We start from the raw sequence: 25,449 nt of genomic DNA on the forward strand, positions 1-25,449 counted from the left end.
GGCTGCCATGGTTCGATATGCCTCGAGGGTGGTAGAAGAAGCCGACTCAACCCGCCCGGGGTGAATGTCGTCACAAGTAAGTACAAGTAAGTATATGCTGTCAAATCCAAGCATTGGTTTCCATGTCCTGCAATGTGATGCTAAGTGTAATTCATTCAATTTCTTGTTCGTGAAGATAGTGTTAAAAGCCCATGCTTCACTACCATAAATTGCCAATGGCAGGATGTATTTCAATTCTAGACACTTATATTTAATACATGTTTTGTGCCCTCCTGTACTTGTTACAGCATGTTTAAGGATTACTGTTCTTCCAATCTTAATGAAGACATTTCTAGCATTTTCCACATCCTGCAGTGGTTGAAAAATTGATTCTTGTATTCAAACCATTTTAACCAAACTGTTAACTATTGGATTGGTAGTCTTAGTATTAGCATTAATAATGATGTTAGTGTTCATTCTGATGGCAGTTGCTTTGGTGGTGTTGGTGGTAGTAGTAGTAGTAGTAGTAGTAGTAGTAGTAGTAGTAAAAGCTATGCTGGTTGTATTAGTAGATGTTTTGTTGCTGCTGTTATCGTGGCCGATGCCAGCGCCGCCTCGACTGGCTTCCGTGTCGGTGGCACGTAAAAAGCACCAATCCGACCGTGGCCGATGCCAGCCTCGCCTGGCACCTGTGCAGGTGGCATGTAAAAAGCACCCACTACACTCACGGAGTGGTTGGCGTTAGGAAGGGCATCCAGCTGTAGAAACATTGCCAGATAAGACCGGAGCCTGGTGCAGCCTTCTGGCTTCCCAGATCCCCGGTCGAACCGTCCAACCCATGCTAGCATGGAGAACGGACGTTAAACGATGATGATGATGATGTAGTTGTTATTCTGATTGCTGTTGTTGTGTTTGTTTCTGTTGCTCCCACCATTATTTATTGCTGTACTGGCAGTGGATGGTGGCAATAATAGCCATACTACTGTTTAATATCTGTGGAGGCACGTGGCTTAGTGGTTAGGGTGTCAGCACCATGATCGTAAGATTGTGGTTTCGATTCCTGGACTGGGCGACGCGTTGTGTTCTTGAGCAAAACACTTCATTTCACGTTGCTCCAGTCCACTCAGCTGGCAAAAATTAGCAACGCTGCGATGGACTGATGTCCTGTCCAGCTGGGGAACACATACGCCATAGAAACCAGGCGCATGAGCCTGGCTAGGCTTTAAAAGGGTGCATTTATTGTGGAGGTGCATGGCTTAGTGGTTAGGGTTTCAGCACCATGATTGTAAGATTGTGGTTTCGATTCCTGGATCAGGTGATGCATTGTGTTCTTGAGCAAAACACTTCATTTCACGTTGTTCCAGTTCACTCAGCTGGTAAAAATGAGTAACGCTGCGATGGACTGGTGTCCCGTCCAACTGGGGAACACAGGTGAATTATCCAAACCTCTAAGAATTTCTTTCAACACATGGCTATGATGTTCCCCTGCTACTTCTGCTCATGATCAGAGATGCACATATCGTCAGCCACTAAGGGACATGCTCAACTGGTTAAGGCCAAACAACTGACAAGCAAATCTGTGGTATTGAGCACAATCTGATAACATTAATTCGATTTATTAGTGGGGAGGTAACCCAATCTTTTAATGGCAATTTTTTAATGGGGGTGAGATAACCAAAAAGTACCAAAATATGTACCAGTTGAGCACTGGAGTAATTGACTCACCTCTCCCCCGAAATTGCTGGCTTTTAGTGAAAGTTTTTAACCAATTTTAACTCTATAAGTTATTTTATTTATCCTGTGGGTTGAGTGTAAATTAAAGTCGATGCTGGGATGATTTGATCTATTGCATTTCAATCTGTTTTAGGTTTAGGGGTGGGGGGAAGGGTATCTTTTTTTCTTCAGAAATGTAAATAAATCCAATCTGTTTCTTAAACGACGGACATATTCATACGGCACAGAATGTTTTTCACCTCAATAGACGTCATTGATTGGTTGAAATTGCAGAAAAAAAAACAACAAATATCTTACAAACCATAGAATTTTCTCAATAAAGCCAAGAGAAAAAGATGTTTTATAAACACATTCTACCAGTATACAAAGTGTTTAGTTACGTGGAAATTATTTTTAAAAACTGCCGTTCAAACCGAAAAGTTCCTGGGATTTTGCGATGTTCATACATTTTCCCTTGCGTATGATTTGAAATAAACTGAACTTGTATCCAGCTGGTTGCAATTTTAGCTAATCTCATATAATAGAACAGCTATCAACAGTATAGTAAAAACTTCCATACCAACAGGGTTGTCTCCCTTGTATCGCTAGCTTTCTTCACCTTGAACCGTTTCCTTACAATTCCATTTTACCTGCTAATTTTCAAACGTTTTCCATAAATATTTCGTTTACGTTTTTACAACCAGAGTTTTATTTGACCTATTTGATTTAACATGCCATGCCATTGATAACTGGAACTGTCTTATCATCTTCATCCTTCTTTTTAATTATTAAAAACAATATAGGCGCAGGAGTGGCTGTGTGGTAAGTAGCTTGCTAACCAACCACATGGTTCCGGGTTCAGTCCAACTGCGTGGAATCTTGGACAAGTGTCTTCTGCTATAGCCCCGGGCCGACCAATGCCTTGTGAGTGGATTTGGTAGACGGAAACTGAAAGAAGCCTGTCGTATATATGTATATATATATGTATGTGTGTGTGTTTGTGTGTCTATGTTTGTTCCCCTAGCATTGCTTGACAACCGATGCTGGTATGTTTATGTCCCCCGTTACTTAGCGGTTCGGCAAAAGAGACCGATAGAATAAGTACTGGGCTTACAAAGAATAAGTTCCGGGGTCGATTTGCTCGACTTAAGGCGGTGCTCCAGCATGGCCGCAGTCAAATGACTGAAACAAGTAAAAAAAAAAAAATATTCTTGTGTTGGCGAAGTCGTGACTACGTGGTAAGAAGTTTGTTCCCCGACCGCCTGGTTCAGTCCCACTGCGTGACAGCTCCGGCAAGTGTCGGATCTTTTCTGTTTGGTTGCCAGCGTAAATTTTCTAGATCCGTGTCAGTGTCTTCTACTATAGTCTCGGGCCGACCAAAGCCTTGCTAGTGAGTGGTACATGGAAATTGAAAGAAACCTGGTATGTGTGTGCGTGTGTCCTCCACCACCGCATGACAACCAGTGTTGGTGTATTTACGTCCCCGTCATTTAGCGGTTCAGCAAAGGAAGCCGACAGAATAAGTGCCAGGATTAAAATATAAATAAGGGATCTTTTCGGTTTGAATGGCAGTTTTTTCTATGAAATTGTCACCCATAATTATGACCCTAGTATCGATCTATTGCATATCAGATACCGATACAAATCTATTTTAGGGTTAGGGTTAGGGGTGGGGAGAAGGGTATCTTTTTTTCTTCACAAATGTAAATAAACTCAATCTGTTTCTTAAACGAGGGACATATTCATACGGCACAGAATGTTTTCACCTCAATAGACGTCATTGATTGGTTGAAATTGCAGAAATTGAAGAAAAAGAACAACAAATATCTTACAAACTATAGAATTTTCTCAATAAAGCCAAGAGAAAAAGATGTTTTATAAACACATTCTACAAGTATACGAAGTTTAAAAGTGTTTAGTTACCTAGAAATTATTTAAAAAACTGCCGGTCAAACCAAAAAGATCCTAAATAAGTACTGGGGTCGAATGAATTGGCCCTAGTGCTTATTTATTCAGGGTGGTGGCCCAGCATGACTGCAGTCTAATGACTGAAACAAGTAAAAAGAGGTTGACAGGTTTGCAGTGTTTGATATCGCCAGTCATTTGCATCGTCTGTTGTCTCATTTGTGAGTTTCCAAGCATGCTGGAAATATAAGTTCATTCCCTCTTTTTTCCTAAGCTGTCAGACGATTTCGGCCCTAACCAAGTAAGACTGTAGTGAAAGCAGCCAGCAAAGGAGAGCAGTTTGTGAGAGGAAGCAGCTTTTTTGACTTAAAACTCAAAGTGCGTTACAGAGACACAGTTTCTACCTATCAAACTCACTAACAAAACATGGGTCCGCTCGGGCTATAACAGAAGACTCTTGCCCAAAGTGCCATGCAGTGGGACTAAACCTAAAACTATGTGGTTGCAAAGCAAATTTCTTAACCAGGCAGTCATGCCTTGACACTTAAAAACAACTAACCTGCCAAACAAGAAACCATCATAATTTTTATATGAGGGCTTGAACCACATATGGTATCAATAAAATAAACAAATGGAATATTCTTTGGCATACCTCAAAGAAATTGGAACATTTATTGTAAAAGACATAATTCCTAGTCTTTTACTCTTTTACTTGTTTCAGTCATTTGACTGCAGCCATGCTGGAGCACTGCCTTTAGTTGAGGAAATCAACCCCAGGACTTATTCTTTGTAAGCCCGGTACTTATTCTATCGGTCTCTTTTGCTGAACTACTAAGTTACGGGGATGTAAACACACCAGCATCGGTTGTCAAGCGATGTTAGGGGGACAAACACACACATATATATATATATATACATATATACGATGGGTTTCTTTCAGTTTCCGTCTACCAAATCCACTCACAAGGCTTTGGTCAGCCCGAGGCTATAGTAGAAGACACTTGCTCAAGGTGCCACACAGTGGGACTGAACCCGGAACCATGTGGTTGGTAAGCAAGCTACTTACCACACAGCCACTCCTACACCTATCAATAATATGATAAATTCGTGTTTAAGGCAGTGAGCTGGCAGAACTGTTATCACGCCGGGTGAAATGCGTAGCTGTATTTTGTCTGCCGTTACGTTCTGAGTTCAAATTCCGCTGAGGTCGACTTTGCCTGTCATCCTTTCGGGGTCGATGTAATCAACTTAATCTGTTTGTCTGTCCTTGTTTGTCCTCTCTGTGGGTAGTAAAGAAATAGGTATTTAGTCCGTCTGCACATTCTGGGTTCAAATTCTGCCAAAGTCAACTTTGCCTTCCATCCTTTTGGGGATTGATAAATTATGTACTAGTTGAATACTAGGGTCGATATAACCAACTAGCATCCTCCCTTGAAGTTTCTGGCCTTGTGTCAAAATTTAAAACTGATATGACAAATCTATGTGGCTGACTCTAATAGGGGCTGGCAAAAGGTAATGCATCTTATAATAGAAAAAACATCTTGTAGTAAAACCAAATTTACAGAACAACAATTATAGCAAGTTTTGAGTAAAAATAATCTCTGTCCAAACTACATATACCTTTTTATCTTTTACTCCTATCGAAGGAGAGGGGCTTTCTCCGTCCGGGTTGCGGATCCGTGGAATAAGCCGCCGGACGAGATAGTGAAGATGCCGACGACCACTCTGTTCAAAGTCTCCCTTGACCACAAGTGGCCTGAACTCTTTACATGAACACCACCCTGTACATAACTCCATGTCCCCCTACATGGCCTTGCTTTTTGCTTTTTGAGCCAAAATATTAACTAACTAACTAACTTGTTTCGGTCATTGGACTGTAGCCAAACTAGTGCACTGCCTTGAAGGATTTCAGTTGAACAAAACAAACCAATACTTATATATATATATATATATATATATTCAATATATGGTACTTTTTCTATTGGTCTCTTTTCCGAAACCAATAAGTTACAGGAATGTAAACAAACCAACAGTGGTTGTCATGCAGTAGTGGGTGGGAAATAACACAAACACCACACACACATATGGGGCTCAGCTTTTGATGTAGGTTGTAGAGATTTGTCCTTGTCCAGCCACTGCCCTTTGCATTGAACATTGTCATAACAGACCCATTTTTCATCACCTGTAATGATATTTTGGGGAAATGGGTAATTTCTCTACCTTGAAAGAAGACATGTGATCCTCCCTATTCTTATCCCTAAGAATCTTGGGAACCCAAACACCAAACTTGCTGACTTTTCCTACTGTTCCCAAGTGGTGGCAGATGATGAATTAGGATGTGTTGAAATCAGTTGCTGATTCCCAAGTACTTTTACAAGGACTGAATTCCACTAATTCTCTTAAAGCATCTTATGATGAGCATCCTAGTCTGAGTTGATCTCTCAGTAACAAATCTCCAGAAAAAAACTTTGAAAAGCAATTTTGCACTTGCCAGTCAGTAATGACAACCTTGGCCATAAACACTGCTTATATTCTTTAGCCATTTCTCTTATGTTTTTAGCATTCTTAAACTCCCACAACATCACATCGAATATGCACTTTCAGTTCATCCATTTTATGGGAGTGAAATGTAATATTAAACTATGTTGGACAGGTAATCGTGGTCCGAGTCACTTCTTATTCAGAGCTACTGCCCTCTGAAATCCGAAGGAAGATTCCTTGTCACCCATATATTTTATTTTTTGTGTCGTTTCTATAGCTTGATGCCGCTCCTAATGCCAACAATTTTACTGAATTTTATTTGGGGGTATTTTAAGGGACCAGCAGTAGAGAGTTTTGTCAAGTCCTCAGCCTGTGTAGAGGGTTCTCTCAATCCTGAACATTCATTGCTTAAATATAAATGACAGGTAAGGAGCTTTTAAAAATGGTAGTTTCCATTTCAATTTTAAACATCTGAAGTTCAAAAGGCATCATTAGAATTTACTTCCAAAAAACGGAAATTATTTATGACTCAAAATCCTCCTCCTCATCATCATCATCGTTTAACGTCCACTTTCCATGCTGGCATGGGCTGGACAGTTTGACTGAGGACTGGCAAGCCAGGAGGCTGCACCAGGCTCCAATCTGATCTAGCAAGGTTTCTGCAGCTGGATGCCCTTCCTAATGCCAACCTCTTCAAGAGTGTAGTGGGTGCTTTTTATGTGCCACAGGGATGGGGGGCCAGTCAAACAGCATTGGCAACGACCATGCTCAAATGGTGCTTTTTACATGCCACCAGCACAGGACCAGTCAGGCGGTACCAGCATCGACTACGCTCGTATGGTGCTTTTTTATGTGCCACCAGCACAGGAGCCAGTTCAGTGGCACTGACATCGACCACATTCAAATGGTGCTTTTTAAGTGCCACTGGCATGGGTGCCAGGCAAGCAGTACTGGCATTGGTCACGATAATGATTTCACTTGACTCAACAGGTCTTCTCAAGTACAGCATATTGCCTAATGATTGAAGGGTAGTCTTAAATGGGCCAGTTATGCTTCACTGGCATAGGCCACAGCTACAGTCTCACTTGGCTTGCTGAGTCTTCTCAAGCACAGCATATCTCTAAGGGTCTCGGTTACTTGTCATTGACTGTGTGAGGCCCAATGTTCAAAGGTCATGCTTCACCACCTCATCCCAGGTCTTCCTGGGTCTGCTTCTTCCACAGGTTCCCTCCACTGTTAGGGTGTGACACTTTCTCACACAACTGTCCTCATTCATATGTAACACATGACCATACCAGCGCAGCCATCTCTCTTGCACACCACATCTGATGCTTCTTAGGTCCAACTTTTCTCTCAAGGTACTTACATTCTGTCATGTATGTACACTGACATTACACATCCAATGGAGCATATTAGCCTCATTTCTGGCAAGCATATTCATATCCTCAGCAGTCACAGACCATGTTTCACTGCCATGAAGCATGGCTGTTTGCACACATGCATCATACAGTCTACCTTTCACTCTGAGTGAGAGGCCCTTTATTACCAGCAGAGATAGGAACTCTCTGAACTTTGCCCAGGCTATTCTTATTCTAGCAGTTATGCTCCCAGAGCATCCACCCCTGCTACTGACTTGATCACCTAGGTAACGGAAGCTATCAACTAATTCTGGTTTTTCCTCCTGGCATGCGATGGAAGCTGTTTTCTGCACATTTTCAGTGTTTATTGCCCCTGGGCATCTGCCACACACAAAAAACTATCTTTCTGGTTAGCCTGTAGACATTGGTTATGGCTGGTTATAAAGTTACTTGCTACAAAATGGCTATAAACAAGTAAAAGAAAAAAATTGTTTTCACGTCTATCTATTATTGCTTGTAGCAATATAGGCAAATATCAGACTCGTCGTCCAGAAGCACATAAACTCTGAGCTAATGGAGGTAAAAATACAGACTTGCTTAGCAAGGTCATGAAAAACACTCTGAAATGAAATCTTTCAATGCAAAAACCACTCTGGCTGAGACGGAGTTATCTCCCTTTGACTGGTTCCCGTTGTGTCTGAAATAGCCCAGTCTATATACAATTTTTGTTCACTTGTTGGTAAGCAGGGAATTCCATCTCTTAAAATGTATTTTCTTTCATGGGGACACTGACTTAACATCTCTCTTTTGGAATTTAAGAAGGTCCCCAAGTCAGCCGAATTTTTTTAGAACCCTTGCACTTTTGGCAAGTTTGCATTGTCTGCTCCCATTGTATGGGTCAGGCTGTTCCAGGAGCTTCCACTTAATCCTGTGACGTTCCCTCTTCTTTTAAATGGCACACGTAGTTTGCCAAAGACTAAACATCGTACTTATCTGGGTTCTTAAAAGGGGACCTGTGGTTATTTAGTTTCCACTTAAAGGGGTCCTCAATTGCTCCAACATATTTTTTGTGCATGTGTCCTTAACTTATTTATACTGCTGTTGTTGTTACTGCAGCTATCACTACCATTGCTGCAGTTACTTCCGGACATGTTGTTGTTGCTATTGCTGCTGTAACCGTCAAATGCATTGTTGGTACTGCTGTTATTGTTGTTGTTGCTGCTGCTATCACTGCCGTTACTGGCGGACACCATCTCTGCCTTGTGGACCACAGTCTCAAAGTTGCATTGACTGCTCATGGGACATTCACATAGGTTATCAATACACACACATATATATTGATAATCTACTTCACCTGTCTACTTACTTAACTATCCACCTTTGATATTGATTGACCTATCTTACCCAGCTACCTACGTTACCTCCCTATACATCTATCCACCTAACTACCCATCTACCTACTGACTTTCATAAAGTTAACCTCAATGGAATTTGAACTCAGAACATAAAAAGGCAGAACAAATACCACAAGGCATTTTCCATTAAAGTGCTTAGCAAACGAACACAGACAATGAATGTTCAGGATTGAGAGAACCTTCTACACAGGCTGAGGACTTGACAAAACTCTCTACTGCTGGTACCTTAAAATACCCCCAAATAAATTCAGTAAAATTGTTGGCATTAGGAGCGGCATCAAGCTATAGAAACGACACAAAAAATAAAATATATGGGTGACAAGGAATCTTCCTTCGGATTTCAGAGGGCAGTAGCTCTGAATAAGAAGTGACTCGGACCACGATTACCTGTCCAACATATAGTTGTATGGAAAGCTGATGTAAATTAATGATTATCGTTATCATTTTACATCTGATTCTCCGCCACCCCTCTGTCATGGGTTGGATGGACTACGATTTAACTAACTAAAAGCAGCACGTAACTAAAACCTTAGCCATGTCAACTTCAAGGGTCTCGAAGGATCTACAATGTCTACAGGAATATATACTGAGTTCTATTTTTATCACCTTCGGAGGAATGAAAGGCAAAGTTAACCTCTGCAGTTTTGAATTTAGAACATCAATAACCGTAACTAAATACCGCAAAGTATGTTCCTTTATTCAGAGCAAATAAGGTTTTTAATAAAAAATCTGTTCCTATAGACCAGTTATGAGCAAACCGAGGCCCCCAAGACTTTCTGAATGGCACATCTAAACGAAAAATTACCTTTAATTTTTTTAGTAGTGAGGCTCGCATGATAAGACATGTCTCATGCGGGCCGCTTCACAAAAAAGGTTGCCATACCTGTTACAGACTATAAACGACGGTGGATAGAAGGAATCGCTATGTCGGACAACATATTTTGCGGTATTTAATTACGACTCTTTATGTTCACTCGCAGAGGTTAACTTTGCCTTTCATTCCTCCGAAGATGATAAAAATAATCCACCAATCAGGTACTGAACCCAATAATACATCCTAGATCAGTGGTTTTCAACCAGGCTTCCGCCAGTACAGTCCAGGGGTTCCGCAAGAAGTTACAAAACTGCTAAAATCGGCAGTAATTTTTAAGTCTCCCGTGCAGATATGTGTGCATAAGACTATTAAATTATTGCACAGGGGTTCCTCGAGCCAGTGGAATGTTTCCTTGGGGTTCCGCTCCAGCAAAAAGTTTGAAAAGCACTGTTGTAGATGCTTATGGAATAGTAAGAAATTAGATGAACCTTGGGACGGCGACTAGGTGCCCTTTCCATAAGAGAGACCCGGTGAGAAGAACGGTGGGGCTAAATTAAAGGCGCATATTGAACACTAATATATTTCCATATGGCATTCTAGATGTTAAAGGAATTACGACAGAAAATAGCATGTGATGGGCAGCAAAAAGTTTGAAAAGCACTGTCCTAGATGAACCTTGGACGGCGACTAAGTGCCCTTTCCATAAGAGAGACCCCGGTGAGAAGAACGGTAGGGCAAAATTAAAGGCGTTATATTGAACACTAACATATTTTCATATGGCATTCTAACAAGGATGTTAAAGGAATTACGACAGAAAATAGCATGTGAATGGGTAGATAGTAGTGAACAGAATTATAAAACAGCTGGTAGAATAAACAGATGACAGATGAAACATAGAAGCAACGTTGCTGATAAACGTTCTAAGCGGCAAATAAGCGAGTGGAAGGCCTCCTGCAACTTCGAGCATCAGTGTTCTCACCATGCCGCATTGGACCATGTGATGTAAGTTACACATACAAGACACGCTGGCTTTTGTTTTGCTTTTTATGTCCTTCACTTTCTGCTTGCTCCGTTCATTTCGTTTTCAATTATTAACGCACGGTTGGTTAATTAATGACGCTCTTGTTGTTAATGTCGTCACCTTTTTATATACGCTTTAGAGAGGGGCCGTTTGTTCCGGCTGTGTAGACTCGTCGTCGGAAGAAATCGATATATAAAATATATCGGCTCTTTACATGTGTACATATTTCTATATATCCGTTAGAACATGTGTAAATCAATCAATCTATCTCTGTCTATCTATCTATGTCTGTCTTTCTCTCTCTCTGTCTTTCTTTCTTTCTCTCTCTCTCTATCTGTCTTTCTATCTATATCTATCTATCTGTCTTTCTATCTCTCTCTCACTATCTGTCTGTCTTTCTATCTATCTATCTGTCTTTCTATCTCTCTCTCTCTCTGTCTATCTGTCTGTCTTTCTCTCTCTCTATCTTTCTATCTATCTATCTATCTATCTATGTATCTATCTCGTCTTTATATATATATTCATATATAAACTCTATATGTATTAAATACTTTTTTTTTCTCTCTGGTTTCTGTATCTAAACGCATATTCACGCACATATGTACGTATATTTACACATTAACCACATAATTTGTTTCCACGAATAATTTGTCGGGGTCAATATACTGGAAAAAGACACATCTCCAGCCTCTGTTCCCCAAACTATAATCACTTTCGACGTTCTTCTTAATTATTTTGTGACCAACGTAATAGATGGGGGTTGAATGAGAAAAATACACCATGAGACGTTCAAGGTTATGTACATCCAGTTTACAATGTTCCCATCATTAAAAATCGACCAGCTCACTATTAACAATCGGGTTGAACATCTATTTTTACTGTTCTTGTCCATATGTAAATGTATTTATGTGGAGTGACTGTATTCTCAATGTGCGTGTAACAAAGATAGATAGATAGATACTAGATTCATACAAAACCACAAGCTGTTGTGGGTGTTTGTATTTGATGATGCACACCAGAATTGCTTGCAAAATATCTATAGAGAACATAACCAGATTTATCCGTAAATATAAGAGAGTTAACGTTAAATAGGTTAACTCTAGTGCTAGAAATAGCTCCTCCGGTATAATCGCCGACGATACCTCCACATAGAAATAACACTACCCTCAACGTAAGGTCGCTTGGTGTTAAAATAAGGGTATTATTAAATTAATATCTAATTTTTCACCCTCATTTTTGAATGTATAGAGAACATAACCATATTTCACATTAAAAAAATAAATAAATATTTTGGCAATTATATCCTTTGGGAGACGTGTCTCATGATTGTTCTCCCTGACAAAAGCAAATTTTGTAGCGAGGGTAAGGGAGGGCAAGCACTCGGCCCTCTGACATCGATGTAGAGGTCATGTCCCTCCACTCTCTCTCTCTTTCTCTCTCCTCCCTTACACTACATACACATCCGTGTCCAATACTGCCAGAACCGTATTTATGCTGGCCACGCAGTCTGAAATGCTTCCTCTCAAAATCTTTTTTTGTTTTTTTTTTCACTCGTTACACTCCTATAATATATATTTCAGTAATGATTTGTCCCATTTAACTGTAAGGCCCCTATTATTTTCTCCCCCCCCCTTTTCAATCATTATTTACGTAATTTTGAAGGATTTTCTTATTTTATAATTAAGGCTTTATGGTTAGGAGTAAGCCTGCATATGTATACGTCTTGCCATCTTCGATTGTTGCACGCAACCTTGTTCTCCTTTAACAATTGCCTAATAGGGGCCTCTATTGGATCCCACAACTTAGGCGTCTTACTATCTCTAAATCGAACCCTGGAGACAGCTATTATGGTATTTGTAATGGAAAGGTAGTAGGTAATTATTACTATAGTAGCGATACAAATTTGCTGTTTCGTCTTTATTTTATGTGTTATCAATAAATACGCAGGAATTAGTTGATCAGATATTCTTGCTCCATCCGCAGTTATTGTAGCATCCTTTGTGTATATGGGGGTAGGAAGGGATAATTGCATCTACTTGAATAAAACAAAATAATAATAATAATAATTAATTCTTTTTATTGGCCACAAGGGCTGACACACATGATTAGTAAACTTAAAAGGACAAAACAGGACGAAAGGTTACAAAGGGTTTTGTCCGTTTGTAAAAATACTAATAATAATTGTCAGTTTTATAATGGTCTTGTCTCTCTCTCAGGGTAATCTTATAAAAGCTTCTGGTCTTTGACGATAAAGATTATCGTTTAATTAATTCTAAGGGCTTTGTTAAAATTCTAGACGTAGTAAGCACGATTATTTATCAAAAGGAAAAAGTCACCAAATGATTGAATCTAGCTGTCCATATTTTGTTGTTGTTTAGTTCCAAGCCAGCCGGTCTGTGACGCATATACGCAATATTGTCCGTGTGTTGTTAGATGAATGGCATTCTTTTTTTAAAGGGTAAAAATAACCCCGTTGTACTTCTCCAAAAGATTTGCCCTTATTACATGTTGAAAGTCACCTCTGATGAATCCATTTTTACGTTAGAATAATCGAGAGAACCTTTATGTGAGCCTTTGATTCGCTAGAAATAGCGGCTAAATCTCCCTCGAATTACATGTTTTTTTTTTTTAAATTACTATTACTATTTTAAAGAGTGGGATACTCTGGGTAATGTAGTTCCTAGATACATTATATCTGAAATAGGAGGGATGATTTCGGTTGGAACGTTTTTAATCATAGATCTTAACGTGGTCATATTTAACAGTATAACAACCATCTTTATTTTTAGTGCATTCTGATTATAGGTACCTTGACGCAGTTCAGTGCTTTTTGTCTCGTGCGACTAATAAGAAATATATATATACAAAAAAATTATATGTAAGTGACGTGAACCAGCTCAGCTGTAGATCGAAACACAAGTCGCAGAAATCCGTTTCACGCCAGTCGACCGCGCGCGTACCTCCCTCCTCGCCACAATTTATTTTAATTTACTTTCATTTTTAGTGTGTGTATACATTTGCGTGTGTCCGTGCGTGTGTATAGCAAAGCAGCTGTGTATTAATGTTTATAAATGTACGTGCTACCTTATAATGAATTATTATATGTGTAGGGTATATACGAGTAAATACAGGTAAATACGGGTAAATACAGGCGGATCAGTTAATTATGATTTTATTCAACATATTCCCCTCTCAGATTCGCACACTTATTGCAACAGTCCTTCAGTTTTTTGAAGCCCTGCAAAAGAACACAGAAGGTTGGACTTTCAACGAGGCCCCTCCCGGAAAGGTGTGATTGTGTATACACTTGCGAGTGTCCGTGTGTGTGTGTATGGGAAGACAGCTGTGTATTAATGTTTATGAATGTACGTGCTACATTATAATGAATTATTATACACTAGCAGTATCGCCCGGCGTTGCTCAGGTTTGTAAGGGAAATAACTATAAAGCATTTTTAGAGAGTTATAGCCAAAAAATAGCAAAAAAATGGGAAAAAAATGATGGTAAATTTTTTTGAGAGTTAAAAAAGGTGGAGTTGCGTCCCCTAGACGGTCTGTGGTTTGGGTTTCTGATTCTCGCCCCCATGTCGAATTTATCGATTTTTTTCAGAACGGGGGGAACTTTTCAAAATTTTCGCTGCGTTAGTTTTGAATTATGACATTGGGCTATGTGTGTGTCAAGTTTCATCAGAATCGGTTGAAAGCCGTGGTCAGAGTGAGGGTACGAGAAAACAGACACACAGAAAACGCACAGACAAACTGCTGTTTATATAGAGAGAGATGTAGGGTATATACGAGGGGCTGCTGAAAAGATCCTGGCTTCGGGTGAAATAAAATACAGGAGGATCAGTTACTTATGATTTTAATCAACATATTCCCTTCTCAGATTCGCACACTTATTTCAACAGTCCTTCAGTTTGTCTAAGCCCTGCAAAAGAACTCCAAAGGTCGGGCCTTCAACCTTAAAGCCAGACCCACCCCTCGCGACGCTGTTTTATACACGTGTATGTGAACACATTAACTTATAAATTGTATTCATGTGTGTGTCTGTGTATTATCATCATGATCGTTTTACATTCACATTTTCCAACCTGCCAACCTGTTGTATGAGATTTCTTGTATTATACGGCCTATTATATGAATGCCTTTCCTCACACCAACCCTTACTTGTTTTCCAAGTAAGATAACATATTCCGGATCTTTTCGGTTTGAACGGCAGATTTTAACATAATTTCTAGGTAACTAAAAAATTTTAAACTACGTATACTGGTAGAATGTGTTTATAAAACATCTTTTTCTCTTGGCTTTATTGAGAAAATTCTATAGTTTGTAAGATATTTGTTGTTTTTTTCTTCAATATCTGCAATTTCAACCAATCAATGATGTCTATTGAGGTGAAAACATTCTGTGCCGTATGAATATGTCCCTCGTTTAAGAAACAGGTTGGGTTTATTTACATTTGTGAAGAAAAAAAGATACCATTCCTCCCACCCCAAACTAACCTTAATTCTAACCCTAACCCTAAAATAGATTGAAACGCAATAGATCGATATTAGGGTCATAATTATGGGTGACAATTTCATATGACATCGCTAGAGAAAGCTGCCGGTCAAACTGAAAAGATCCTACGGCCTATTATATGAATGCCTTTCCTCATACCAACCCTTACTTGTTTTCTAAGTAAGATAGCATATTCCTCTACTCTTTGAACATTGAACCACTAAGCTGTGAGGCATGTTTATAATAAACAAAATTATCACTGAAACTCATGCAGTATCAATATAAAGACGCAGAGAAACAAACACACACCGTGGGCTTCTATGTAGTTTCTGTCTACCAATTTAAAAAAAAGTAATTGAGGCTATAGTAGAAGGTACGGATCTTTTCAGTTTGAACGGCAGTCTTTTTCTAGTGGTGTCATATGAAATTGTCACCCATAATTATGACCCTAGTATCGATCTATTGCATTTCAATCTGTTTTAGGGTTAGGGGTGATGGGAAGGGTATCTTTTTTCTTCAGAAATGTAAATAAACCCAATCTGTTTCTTAAACGAGGGACATATTCATACGGCACAGAATGTTTTTTAACTCAATAGATGTCAGTGATTGGTTGAAATTGCAGAAATTGAAGAAAATATCTTACAAACTATAGAATTTTCTCAATATACGAAGTTTCTCAGTATACAAAGTTTAAAAGTGTTTAGTTACGGGAAATTATTTTAAAAAACTGCCGTTCAAACCGAAGAGATCCGAAGGTACATGCCCAGCGTACAATGCAGGGGGATTGAAACTGGAACACCGTGGCTGCAAAGCAATTTCTCAACTCTTCAGCCATATCTGCAGCTGTTTGCATGCATGTGTGTGTGTGTGTATGTATATACATGTAAAGGTTTTTTTTTTTCTTTTCTTTGAGATTCATTCAAATTTTACACAAAAGTTGAACTGAAAAAAGGGACAAGTCATTTATGACAAAACAGTTCCTTGGATTTGTGGGTATATCTGCTCTTATTGGATCTTTTCGGTTGGAACAGCAGTTTTTTAAAATAATTTCTAGGTAACTAACAAATTTTAAACTTCGTATACTGGTAGAATTTGTTTATAAAACATCTTTTTCTCTTGGCTTTATTGAGAAAATTCTATAGTTTGTAAGATATTGTTTTTTTTCTTCAATTTCTGCAATTTCAACCAATCAATGACGTCTATTGAGGTGAAAACATTCTGTGCCGTATGAATATGTCCCTCGTTTAAGAAACAGGTTGGGTTTATTTACATTTGTGAAGAAAAAAAGATACCCTAACCCTAAAACAGATTGAAATGCAATAGATCGATACTAGGGTCATAATTATGGTGACGATTTCATATGACACCGCTAGAAAAAACTGCCGTTCAACCGAAAAGATCCCTCTTATTTAATGTATGTACATTTAGTACAGAAGCATCTGGAATTACTCATATATATATATATATATATATATATATATATATATATATGAGTGTGTGTATCTATGTATGTCTTTCTCCCCTCCACCACCACCACTTGACAACTGGTGTGTTTGCATCACTGTAACTTAGCGGTTTGGCCAAAGAGACTGATAGAATAAGTACCAGGCTTTAAAAAGAGAAAAATTCAAGGCAGTGCCCCAGCATAGCCACAGTCTAATGACTGAAGCATGTAAAAGAATATATATATATATATATATATGTGTGTGTGTATGTATACATTTGTATTCATGTGATTGAGTGTCTATGTTAATTCCAAGAAACTCAATGGGAGAATCTTTGGAATATTTTACACATTTTTTTTGTTTATGACTTGCGTTTGGGGCCACATATTAGTTTGCATTGTTCTTTGTTAGTACCAGCTTCCCACTCCACCCCAGTATTTCCAGGCTTTTGTACAAATCTCTTGTTAACTGTAGATGAGACATTCGCATCCACTGGTCCACTAACCGCTACAACAGTATATGACTTTTGTTTCCTGGTTCATAGAACATTATAACATTGCTATTTTTTTATTCAAATTTTCTACCAGCATTCCATATTTTTTAACAGTATAGATGTGTTCTGATTCTAGTGTACCTTCTGTATGGTTGTCAGTCTACTTCTTTCTACTAATAGCATTGTAAATAGTTTTGGTAGCAATGTCAATGTCTGATAGAAAACTTAGTATCTTACAGACATCTTAGAGCAGCAACTGTTGATGTGGGTGATATCTTCCATTCTCTTACTGCACACTCAACATTTTTTTTATCACGAAATAGCGGTTTAGAAACGTTTCTATTTCTTGTTGTTGAGACGTCTAAGTAGCTATCTTCTGTTCCTGAATAGTAAATAAATACATATTTACTATCCTTCTAGGTGGAATGTGATGTATCTGTTTCAGTCCCAGGAGCAACTACTCTTCCTATCAGAATTGCTGATATCTTTCGTGGCATGTGTACTCTTACCGTGACTTCGGCTTACATGACAGGTGTTTCTCCAAGACTGTTTAACCCTTTCATTCTCTTTACTCTTTTACTTGTTTCAGTCATTTGACTGCGGCCATGCTGGAGCACCGCCTTTAGTCGAGCAAATCGAACCCCAGGACTTATTCTTTGTAAGCCCAGTACTTATTCTATCAGTCTCTTTTTGCCGAACCGCTAAGTGACGGGGACGTAAACACACCTGCATCGGTTGTCAAACAATGCTAGAGGGACAAACACAGACACACAAACATATACATACACATACATACATATATATACATATATACCACAGGCTTCTTTCAGTTTCCGTCTACCAAATCCACTCACAAGGCATTGGTCGGCCCGAGGCTATGGCAGAAGACACTTGCCCAAGATGCCACGCAGTGGGACTGAACCCAGAACCATGTGGTTGGTAGGCAAGCTACTTACCACACAGCCACTCCTGCGCCTATTACTGTATTTATTTTGAGATGCTCTGTGTTTCTTTCAATTACTTTAAATATAACCAAGAATTTAGTAAAATAACTTAGTTATCATTCAGCCAGTGTTAGGAACATAAATTGTTTCTAAGGTTTGGTGGAAGATTTTAATTCAAAACTTATGAAAACAAGACATCTGTACTTAGAGCCAGAGCTGGTTCAGCTGGGTTGGTAACGAAAGGGTTAAGTAGTTTAGTTCAACCACAATTAGATCACATGGAACAGCTGTACACTTAGCTTTCTTCATCTACTCCAAAGATGATATCATTTTCCTGTTGAGCATTACATGTGATTTGGGCATTTTCCCCCTTTACTCTTCACTAGGTGCTGTGTGAGCGTTACAGAGTAACACTCAAATCTCTTTGGACTCATCTTTCTAACTTAGATCCTGGGATCTTTTCGGTTTGACCGGCAGTTTTTTCTAGCGGTGTCATATGAAATTGTCGCCCATAATTATGACCCTAGTATCGATCTATTGCATTTCAATCTGTTTTAGGGTTAGGGGTGAGGGGAAGGGTATCTTTTTTTTTCTTCAGAACTGTAAATAAACCTAATCTGTTTCCTAAACGAGGGACATTTTCATACGGCACAGAATGTTTTCACCTGAATAGACGTCATTGATTGGTTGAAATTGCAGAAATTGAAGAAAAAAAACAACAAATATCTTACAAACTATAGAATTTTCTCAATAAAGCCAAGAGAAAAAGATGTTTTATAAACACATTCTACCAGTATACGAAGTTTAAAATTTTTTAGTTACGTGGAAATTATTTTAAAAAACTGCCGGTCAAACCGAAAAGATCCAGATCCTGTCAGTATCACAGTTTACGTGGAAGTTACTAATATCTTTTCTATCTCAGTATCCAAGTCGTGGACCCCATCACATGACCAATCTAATTCCTTAAATGTTGGTATTAGCACTGGCCCTGGAAAAATGATTCTTTCGAATGCAGACAACTCTTGTTTCCATACATGAAGTCTGTTGAAGTATTCTTTTGTCACACTAACTTCAACGCTACCAATATTTGGAACATTCTCGTCTATTCTAAGGTACTTGTAACATTCGTTATTAGCAGTAGGGAAAATAAGACAAGGTCATTGATTCCATATTCCTCATCTGTGGAGGAACATGGCCTAGTGGTTAGAGCAGCGGATTCGCAGTCGAGGGGTTGCGGGTTTGAATCCCAGACCGGACAATGTGTGTGTTTATGAGCGAAAACACCTAAGCTCCACGCGGCTCCAGCAGAAGGTAATGGCGAAACTTCTGCTGACTCTTTCGCCACAACTTTCTCTCACTCTTTCCTCCTGCATCTTGCAGCTCACCTGTGACGGACTGGCGTCCCGTCCAGGTGGGGAACCTATATGCCAAGAAGCCAGAAAACCGGCCCTTATGAGCCAGGCATAGTGAGGATTGCCCCGCCGACCTCCTTTAACAAGGAGGGAAAGGCTGTTTTCCTGTGTCTAGTGGCTGTAGCAAAAGGTGGTATGGTGGACCTGTTTGAAAGGGCTATGGTCAGACACTTTCCTCTTTGGCCCAGGCCTCATCAACTTTTTCAAGTTTCACTAGAAAAGGAAGATGAGAGTAGAGAGGGAAGTGCTGTCCGATAGCAAGTTTACTGAAAGGTGGATAAAAGTCGCAAGAATGGCCAGTATGAAAGGAGCCATTCTGAGGATACACCTGTAAGAAAAAGGTATTACAAAAGGAGAAAGGAGGCTCTCTACCCCCCTTTTGACCAGGGCTCCGTGGTTTTTATAGGTTTTTCCACCAGGAACCTTTCAAAGCGCCTCCCCCTATTGGGAGTTTTTCATTGTTACATATTTTCGTTCTTATGCTGTTTTTTACACGGATTTTTCAAACAGACAAAACCCTTTGTAACTTTTGTCCTGTGTTTTGTCCCTTTATGTTTTTAATTAATTTTTGTCAGCCCTTGTGGCCAATAAACGAATTTATTATTATTATTGCTGTTATCTAACTGTTTATATAGTATATTATTAGCATTAGTTTATACATTGATGCGTTACATTCGGTGTTCTGCGTTATAAGGTAACTAATTAAGCATTCAGTTGTTCTATATTTAATAAGCATTTGATTAACATAATGAATTTTATATGGCTTGTCTTTCTTTAATGAATTTTGTGCTTTGTATTTCTTACTATCTTGTTTTATATTAGTTTTTCTTTTATTTACCATTTTTTTTATTTGCAGTATTTTTATTAGTCTTTATGGTTTGACCTGATGCGTTTCGTATCCTGTTTTACAAGGGCTCTGATAATGTTTCCATCTATTCTGTAGTTAATATACATTTGATTCAGTAATGCATTTCATGTGGTTTGTGTGCTTTTAATAGAGCGAGTAGTGTCTGATCTATTTGTGTTCTATTTGTGTTTCTATTGTATGGCTTGGTCTATTTAGCCTTTGTTGATTAATGTTTGTATTATTGTCGAGATTTCTTTATCTAGTGATTCGTTTCTGGAATGTAAATGGTTCTACCTCTGACATTTTTGTATCTTTTGTAGACTTCCATTGTCTCAGTGTAAGTATACCCTTTTATCTTTTACTTGTTTGGAGCCATGCTGGGGCATCACTTTGAAGGGGGTTAGTTGAGCAAATTGCTCCCAGTACTTTTTGCTTTTTGTTTTTTGTTTTTTTTATTTTATAAGTCTGGTACTTATTCCGTTAGTCTCTTTTGCCCAGCCGTTAAGTTACAGGGGATAAACAAACCAACACTGGTTGACAAGCAGTGGGGTGTAGATGGAAACAGAAACATAAAGGCACACACAGGTGTGTGCGTGCGCGCACGCGCGTGTGTGTGTGTGTGCACGCTGTTCCACACAGTTTCTGTGAATTTTACTTGCAAGGTATTGGTCAGTCCAGGGCTGTAGTAAAAAAGACACTTGCCCAAGGTGCTTCGCAATGGGATTGAACTTGAAACCACATGTTTGCAAAGTGATCTTACCTACACAGCCATGCCAGTTTTTTATGCCTTTATTTGTGTCTTAAGAGTACAGATGTAATGTGCCTTTTTAAAAAAAATTTTTTTTTTTTTTAAATTCTGAATATTTATATCTAGAAATTCCTATTGTATTTTACTATCCTGGATATTGAATTTTAGTAGTGAGTTGTTATCAGAGTCTTCCTTCAATTTCTCAGCATCTAGTATGCCCAGTATATGTATATCATCCCCATATCAGATGTGTATTGTATGTTTATATCTTATCTTGTACGTTTATATTTTGGTATGTGGTGGCGCAAAGGCCCAGTGGTTAGGACAGCAGACTCACAGTTGTAGGATCGCGGTTTCGATTCCCAGACCGGGCGTTGTGAGTGTTTATTGAGCGAAAACAGCTAAAGCTCGACAAGGCTCCGGCAGGGGGTGGTGGCGATCCCTGCTGTACTCTTTCGCCTCAACTTTCTCTCACTCTTTCTTCTGTTGGCCTGCTCGCTTAGCCAGTGGGGTGGCGTCATATGAAGGCTAAAACAGTGCGAAGCGCATTGTGACCAGCAATGTGTAGCAACATCTGATAGCCTGGTCGGTCACGGTGATATCTTGGTATATTTATATCTTATATTGTATGTTGATATCTTTTCTATTGTGGACATATACACTGAAGTTGATTGAGATGCAACTACTTTTCAGGCTTGTATCTCTCTCTTTTACTTGTTTCAGTCATTTGACTGTGGCCATGCTGGAGCACCGCCTTTAGTCGAGCAAATCAACCCCGGGACTTATTCTTTTTTGTAAGCCCAGTACTTATTCTATCGGTCTCTTTTGCCGAACCGCTAAGTGACGGGGACATAAACACACCAGCATCGGTTGTCAAGCAATGCTAGGGGGACAAACACAGACACACAAACATACACACACATACATACATATACATACATATATACGACAGGCTTCTTTCAGTTTCCGTCTACCAAATCCACTCACAAGTCATTGGTCGGCCCGGGGCTATAGCAGAAGACACTTGCCCAAGATGCCACGCAGTGGGACTGAACCCGGAACCATGTATGTTCTCTTTAGAGTTTAAAGCCCCCAAAGTAATAATGCTGGACCAACCAAAAATGAGGAGATTTAGTAGATCAAAACTGTGAGATGTATGGGTTTATAATTGTATGTGTATGTATGTATGTATGTTTGTGTGTGTGTGTGTGTGTATATATATATATATATATATATATATATATATATGTATGTTTTCAGTCAGCAGGTGAAATCTAAAGATGCTCAATATAGAAAACATGTAGTAGTTTGAACTTAAACTCTAGTCTTTATCAAGGACTAGGGTCATGGGGGTAAAGAATGGCTATAAGAGAAATTCGGGTGAGCTGATATGGAGATAGTGTCTCAGATAAACATGATTAGACTTGCTATATATAAATATACATACTTGTATATAAATACATTCATGGATATATATATATATATATATATATAGATAAGTTAAATATACTCAGAAAATAAACACATATGTAAAAATATCTATCGTTAGCCACTACACACATTTTTTTCTCTCCTTGTTTCTCTCCCTGTTTTTTCTGTGTCCCTTTCTGTAGAAGAGCGTAGGCTCGAAACGTAAAAGACTTTTTCTATTCCTGAGCTAATACATCTGTTTGTTTTGTACACCACCCGTCTTCGTCTTTTGTTTTTTTCGTAAACTCTCCCAATATATATATATATATATTACTCTTACTCTTTTACTTGTTTCAGTCATTTGACTGTGACCATGCTGGAGCACCACCTTTTAGTTGAGCAAATCGACCCCAGGACTTATTCTTATGTAAGCCCCAGTACTTATTCTATCGGTCTCTTTTGCCGAACCGCTAAGTTACGGGGACGTAAACACACCAGCATCCACTCACAAGGCTTTTGGCCCGAGGCTATAGTAGAAGACACTTGCCCAATGTGCCACGCAGTGGGACTGAACCCGGAACCATGTGGTTCGTAAGCATGCTAATTACCACACAGCCACTCCTACGCCTATATATTGACAAAAATCTGTGCATCCTCCCCTTAGTTGCCTGTATTTTTTATACTCCATATAAAAGTAAATTTATTTCTCCATATATTTGAATATCTATATGCTTGTACATATGTATTTATCTTCTGAATATATTTACTTTCTGTGTGTGTTATGTATGTATGTACAGTAGTATTATTTATTTCTAATCTTCTGTGAAATCTTGTCTGCCGTGGGGAAATATTAGTTTGCTAGGAAACAAGTGAGTGTTGGCAACAAGAAAGACATCAGACCACAGAAAAATATGCAATGAATTCCATTTTACCCAGGTAAGAATGGAAGAGTGAACATTAAAACAATGATGTTGTTGATTATGATGATGATGGTGGTGGCATAATAATTTATATACACTGTGGTGTTTATGCTATCTTTTTTGAATTATAGTGTACCCAGCTGTATGGAAAAACCAGAAGAGCTGCAGGATCAAAAGTCTCAGTGTACTTTGACTTTGACAGCATTCACCCGGGGTGGGTCGAGTTGGCTTCATTCATCCTCAATGCTGCATCTCTCACAAACGCTGACCAGGCCCGGCAATTTGAGGCTAACAACTGCGTGATCTCTAACCACTCCTTATTCCAGCGGCAAACGCTGTAGATATGGGGGCCTAGGTTGGGTTCCAGATCAGCCTTGACTGTCATCAGCCAGGTTTTTCGTTGTCCACCACATCGCTTTCACCAACCCTGAAGGGGAGCCGGGGCAATTTCTTCTTAGATGAATTCTCCTGGTTGACGACGGAGGGCATGACCCAGCCAACGCAGACGTCTCGTTAGGATGACTTGTCGGAGGGAGGTGATTCTGCACTGGTGTCGCACCGAATTGTTGGAGACAAAGTGATGCCATCGGACATGAAGGATGCAGCGTAGACAGAGGTGATCGAAGGATCTAAGTCTCAGTGTAGGCAATCCATGTTGGAGGGTAATAACTCTGAATCTATATAAGGTTACTGAAGACTCTTTAGAGTCCTGTTCTGTCACAGACATCCTCTCTTGTGCCAGTAAATGATATACAATGCATTTTGTCTGTGCTGTAATGTGGTTTGATGGAGGGGAAATACCCAGTCCCCCCAACACACACAGACATGAAAAATAACAGGAAGCACAAGTTGGCCTGTTATCTCTGATCTGTGTACTGGATGACTAAGAGGTATGATGTAAGTGGCATGACTCTGAGATCAATCCTGCCTATGCCAGCTTGGGGGGGAGGGGTGATGTAAAATGGTAATGGTGTGTTACATACTTTTCTTTGTATGTGATTTATCGGGTCATCCCATAAATAATGCAGTTTTTTCAATTGCATGAACTAAAAGTCAGGTGGGGCAGACAAACTACCTGCATCAACTTGCTATAAAGGCAGGTAGTAATTTTACCTTGTACTTATTCTTAGTGCAAGTTTTGAAGAGTGCTGTTTGATTTTTAACAATTACTAGCAGTATTGCCCGGCGTTGCTCAGGTTTGTTTCGACCCTTTAGAATTGGAATTTTTGAAAAGTAAAAATTTTGCATTATGTAGCTTGTTATTCTCTTTAAGTGAACATTTTTCTGGTTGAAATACACCAAAAAATGGCGAGACAGCAGTAAAAAAATCGTAAAAAATAGGGATTTTCATAGAAAAAAAGCACCTTTTTGATGTAAATAATTTTTGGTGTTAACATGGTCTGATTTGAATTTTTTCTTCTATGGAAGGAAGAGCAAGCCTTCTTCTATCATACTCTCAATTTTGGTGAACTTGCACTGCAGGGTCTCGGAGGAGATAGTGTTAGTTGAAGGCTACCAAACCTGCCATACACAGACAACTTCAGCTTTATATATATAGAGATTTTTTTCAAAACTATAATGGAAGTGACAAAGGAGCATATTCAGCATATTTTGCTTTATGAGTTCAATAAAGGCAACAATGCAACAGAAAGTGCAAGGAATATTAATGCAGTATATGGGGATCAGACAATAAGCATAAACCAAGTGTGAATGGTGGTTCCGGAAATTCTGAGACAGAAAGTACAACCTAGAAGACAAGCCTCATCCTGGAAGATCTGTAGAACTTGATGAGGATGTTCTGCAAACCCTGGTGGAACAAAATTTCATCTTAACTATTGAGGAACTAGCAGAGAAGCTTGGATTTGGTTATTCATCCATACATCGACACCTGCATGCCATCTGAAAAGTCAGCAAATTGGGTCAATGGGTTCCTCACAAACTTTCTGAATCTAATCGTGCACAGAGAGTGAATGTGTGCTCTTCTTTGCTGTCACGTCTCACAAATGAACCTTTTTGTGGACCAAATAGTGACTTATGATGAGAAA

At 39.1% G+C, this 25,449-nt stretch overlaps 1 protein-coding gene across 4 annotated transcripts in view; it reads left to right on the plus strand.

Moving 5' to 3' along the window:
* Nucleotides 1-25,449, plus strand: part of LOC115219247 (glycerol-3-phosphate acyltransferase 1, mitochondrial) — a 112,666-nt gene that overhangs the window by 12,509 nt on the left and 74,708 nt on the right. The window contains exons 1-2 of one of the 4 annotated variants that reach the window (XM_029789396.2): nucleotides 10,550-10,667; nucleotides 20,647-20,663. The exons of 1 other annotated variant lie outside the window; for it this stretch is intronic. Coding sequence is in view for 1 of the 3 variants with exons in the window: in XM_036508652.1 (XP_036364545.1) it covers nucleotides 10,552-10,667 (116 nt within the window). In the remaining 2 variants the exon portion in view is untranslated. Of the gene's footprint in view, nucleotides 1-10,375; nucleotides 10,668-20,646; nucleotides 20,664-25,449 lie in introns of those variants that run through there. 2 more of the 4 variants (XM_036508652.1, XM_036508655.1) reach the window with 2 other exon arrangements.

This window comes from Octopus sinensis, linkage group LG14 (assembly GCF_006345805.1).
Source record: "Octopus sinensis linkage group LG14, ASM634580v1, whole genome shotgun sequence".
Taxonomy (NCBI): Eukaryota; Metazoa; Mollusca; class Cephalopoda; order Octopoda; family Octopodidae; genus Octopus; species Octopus sinensis.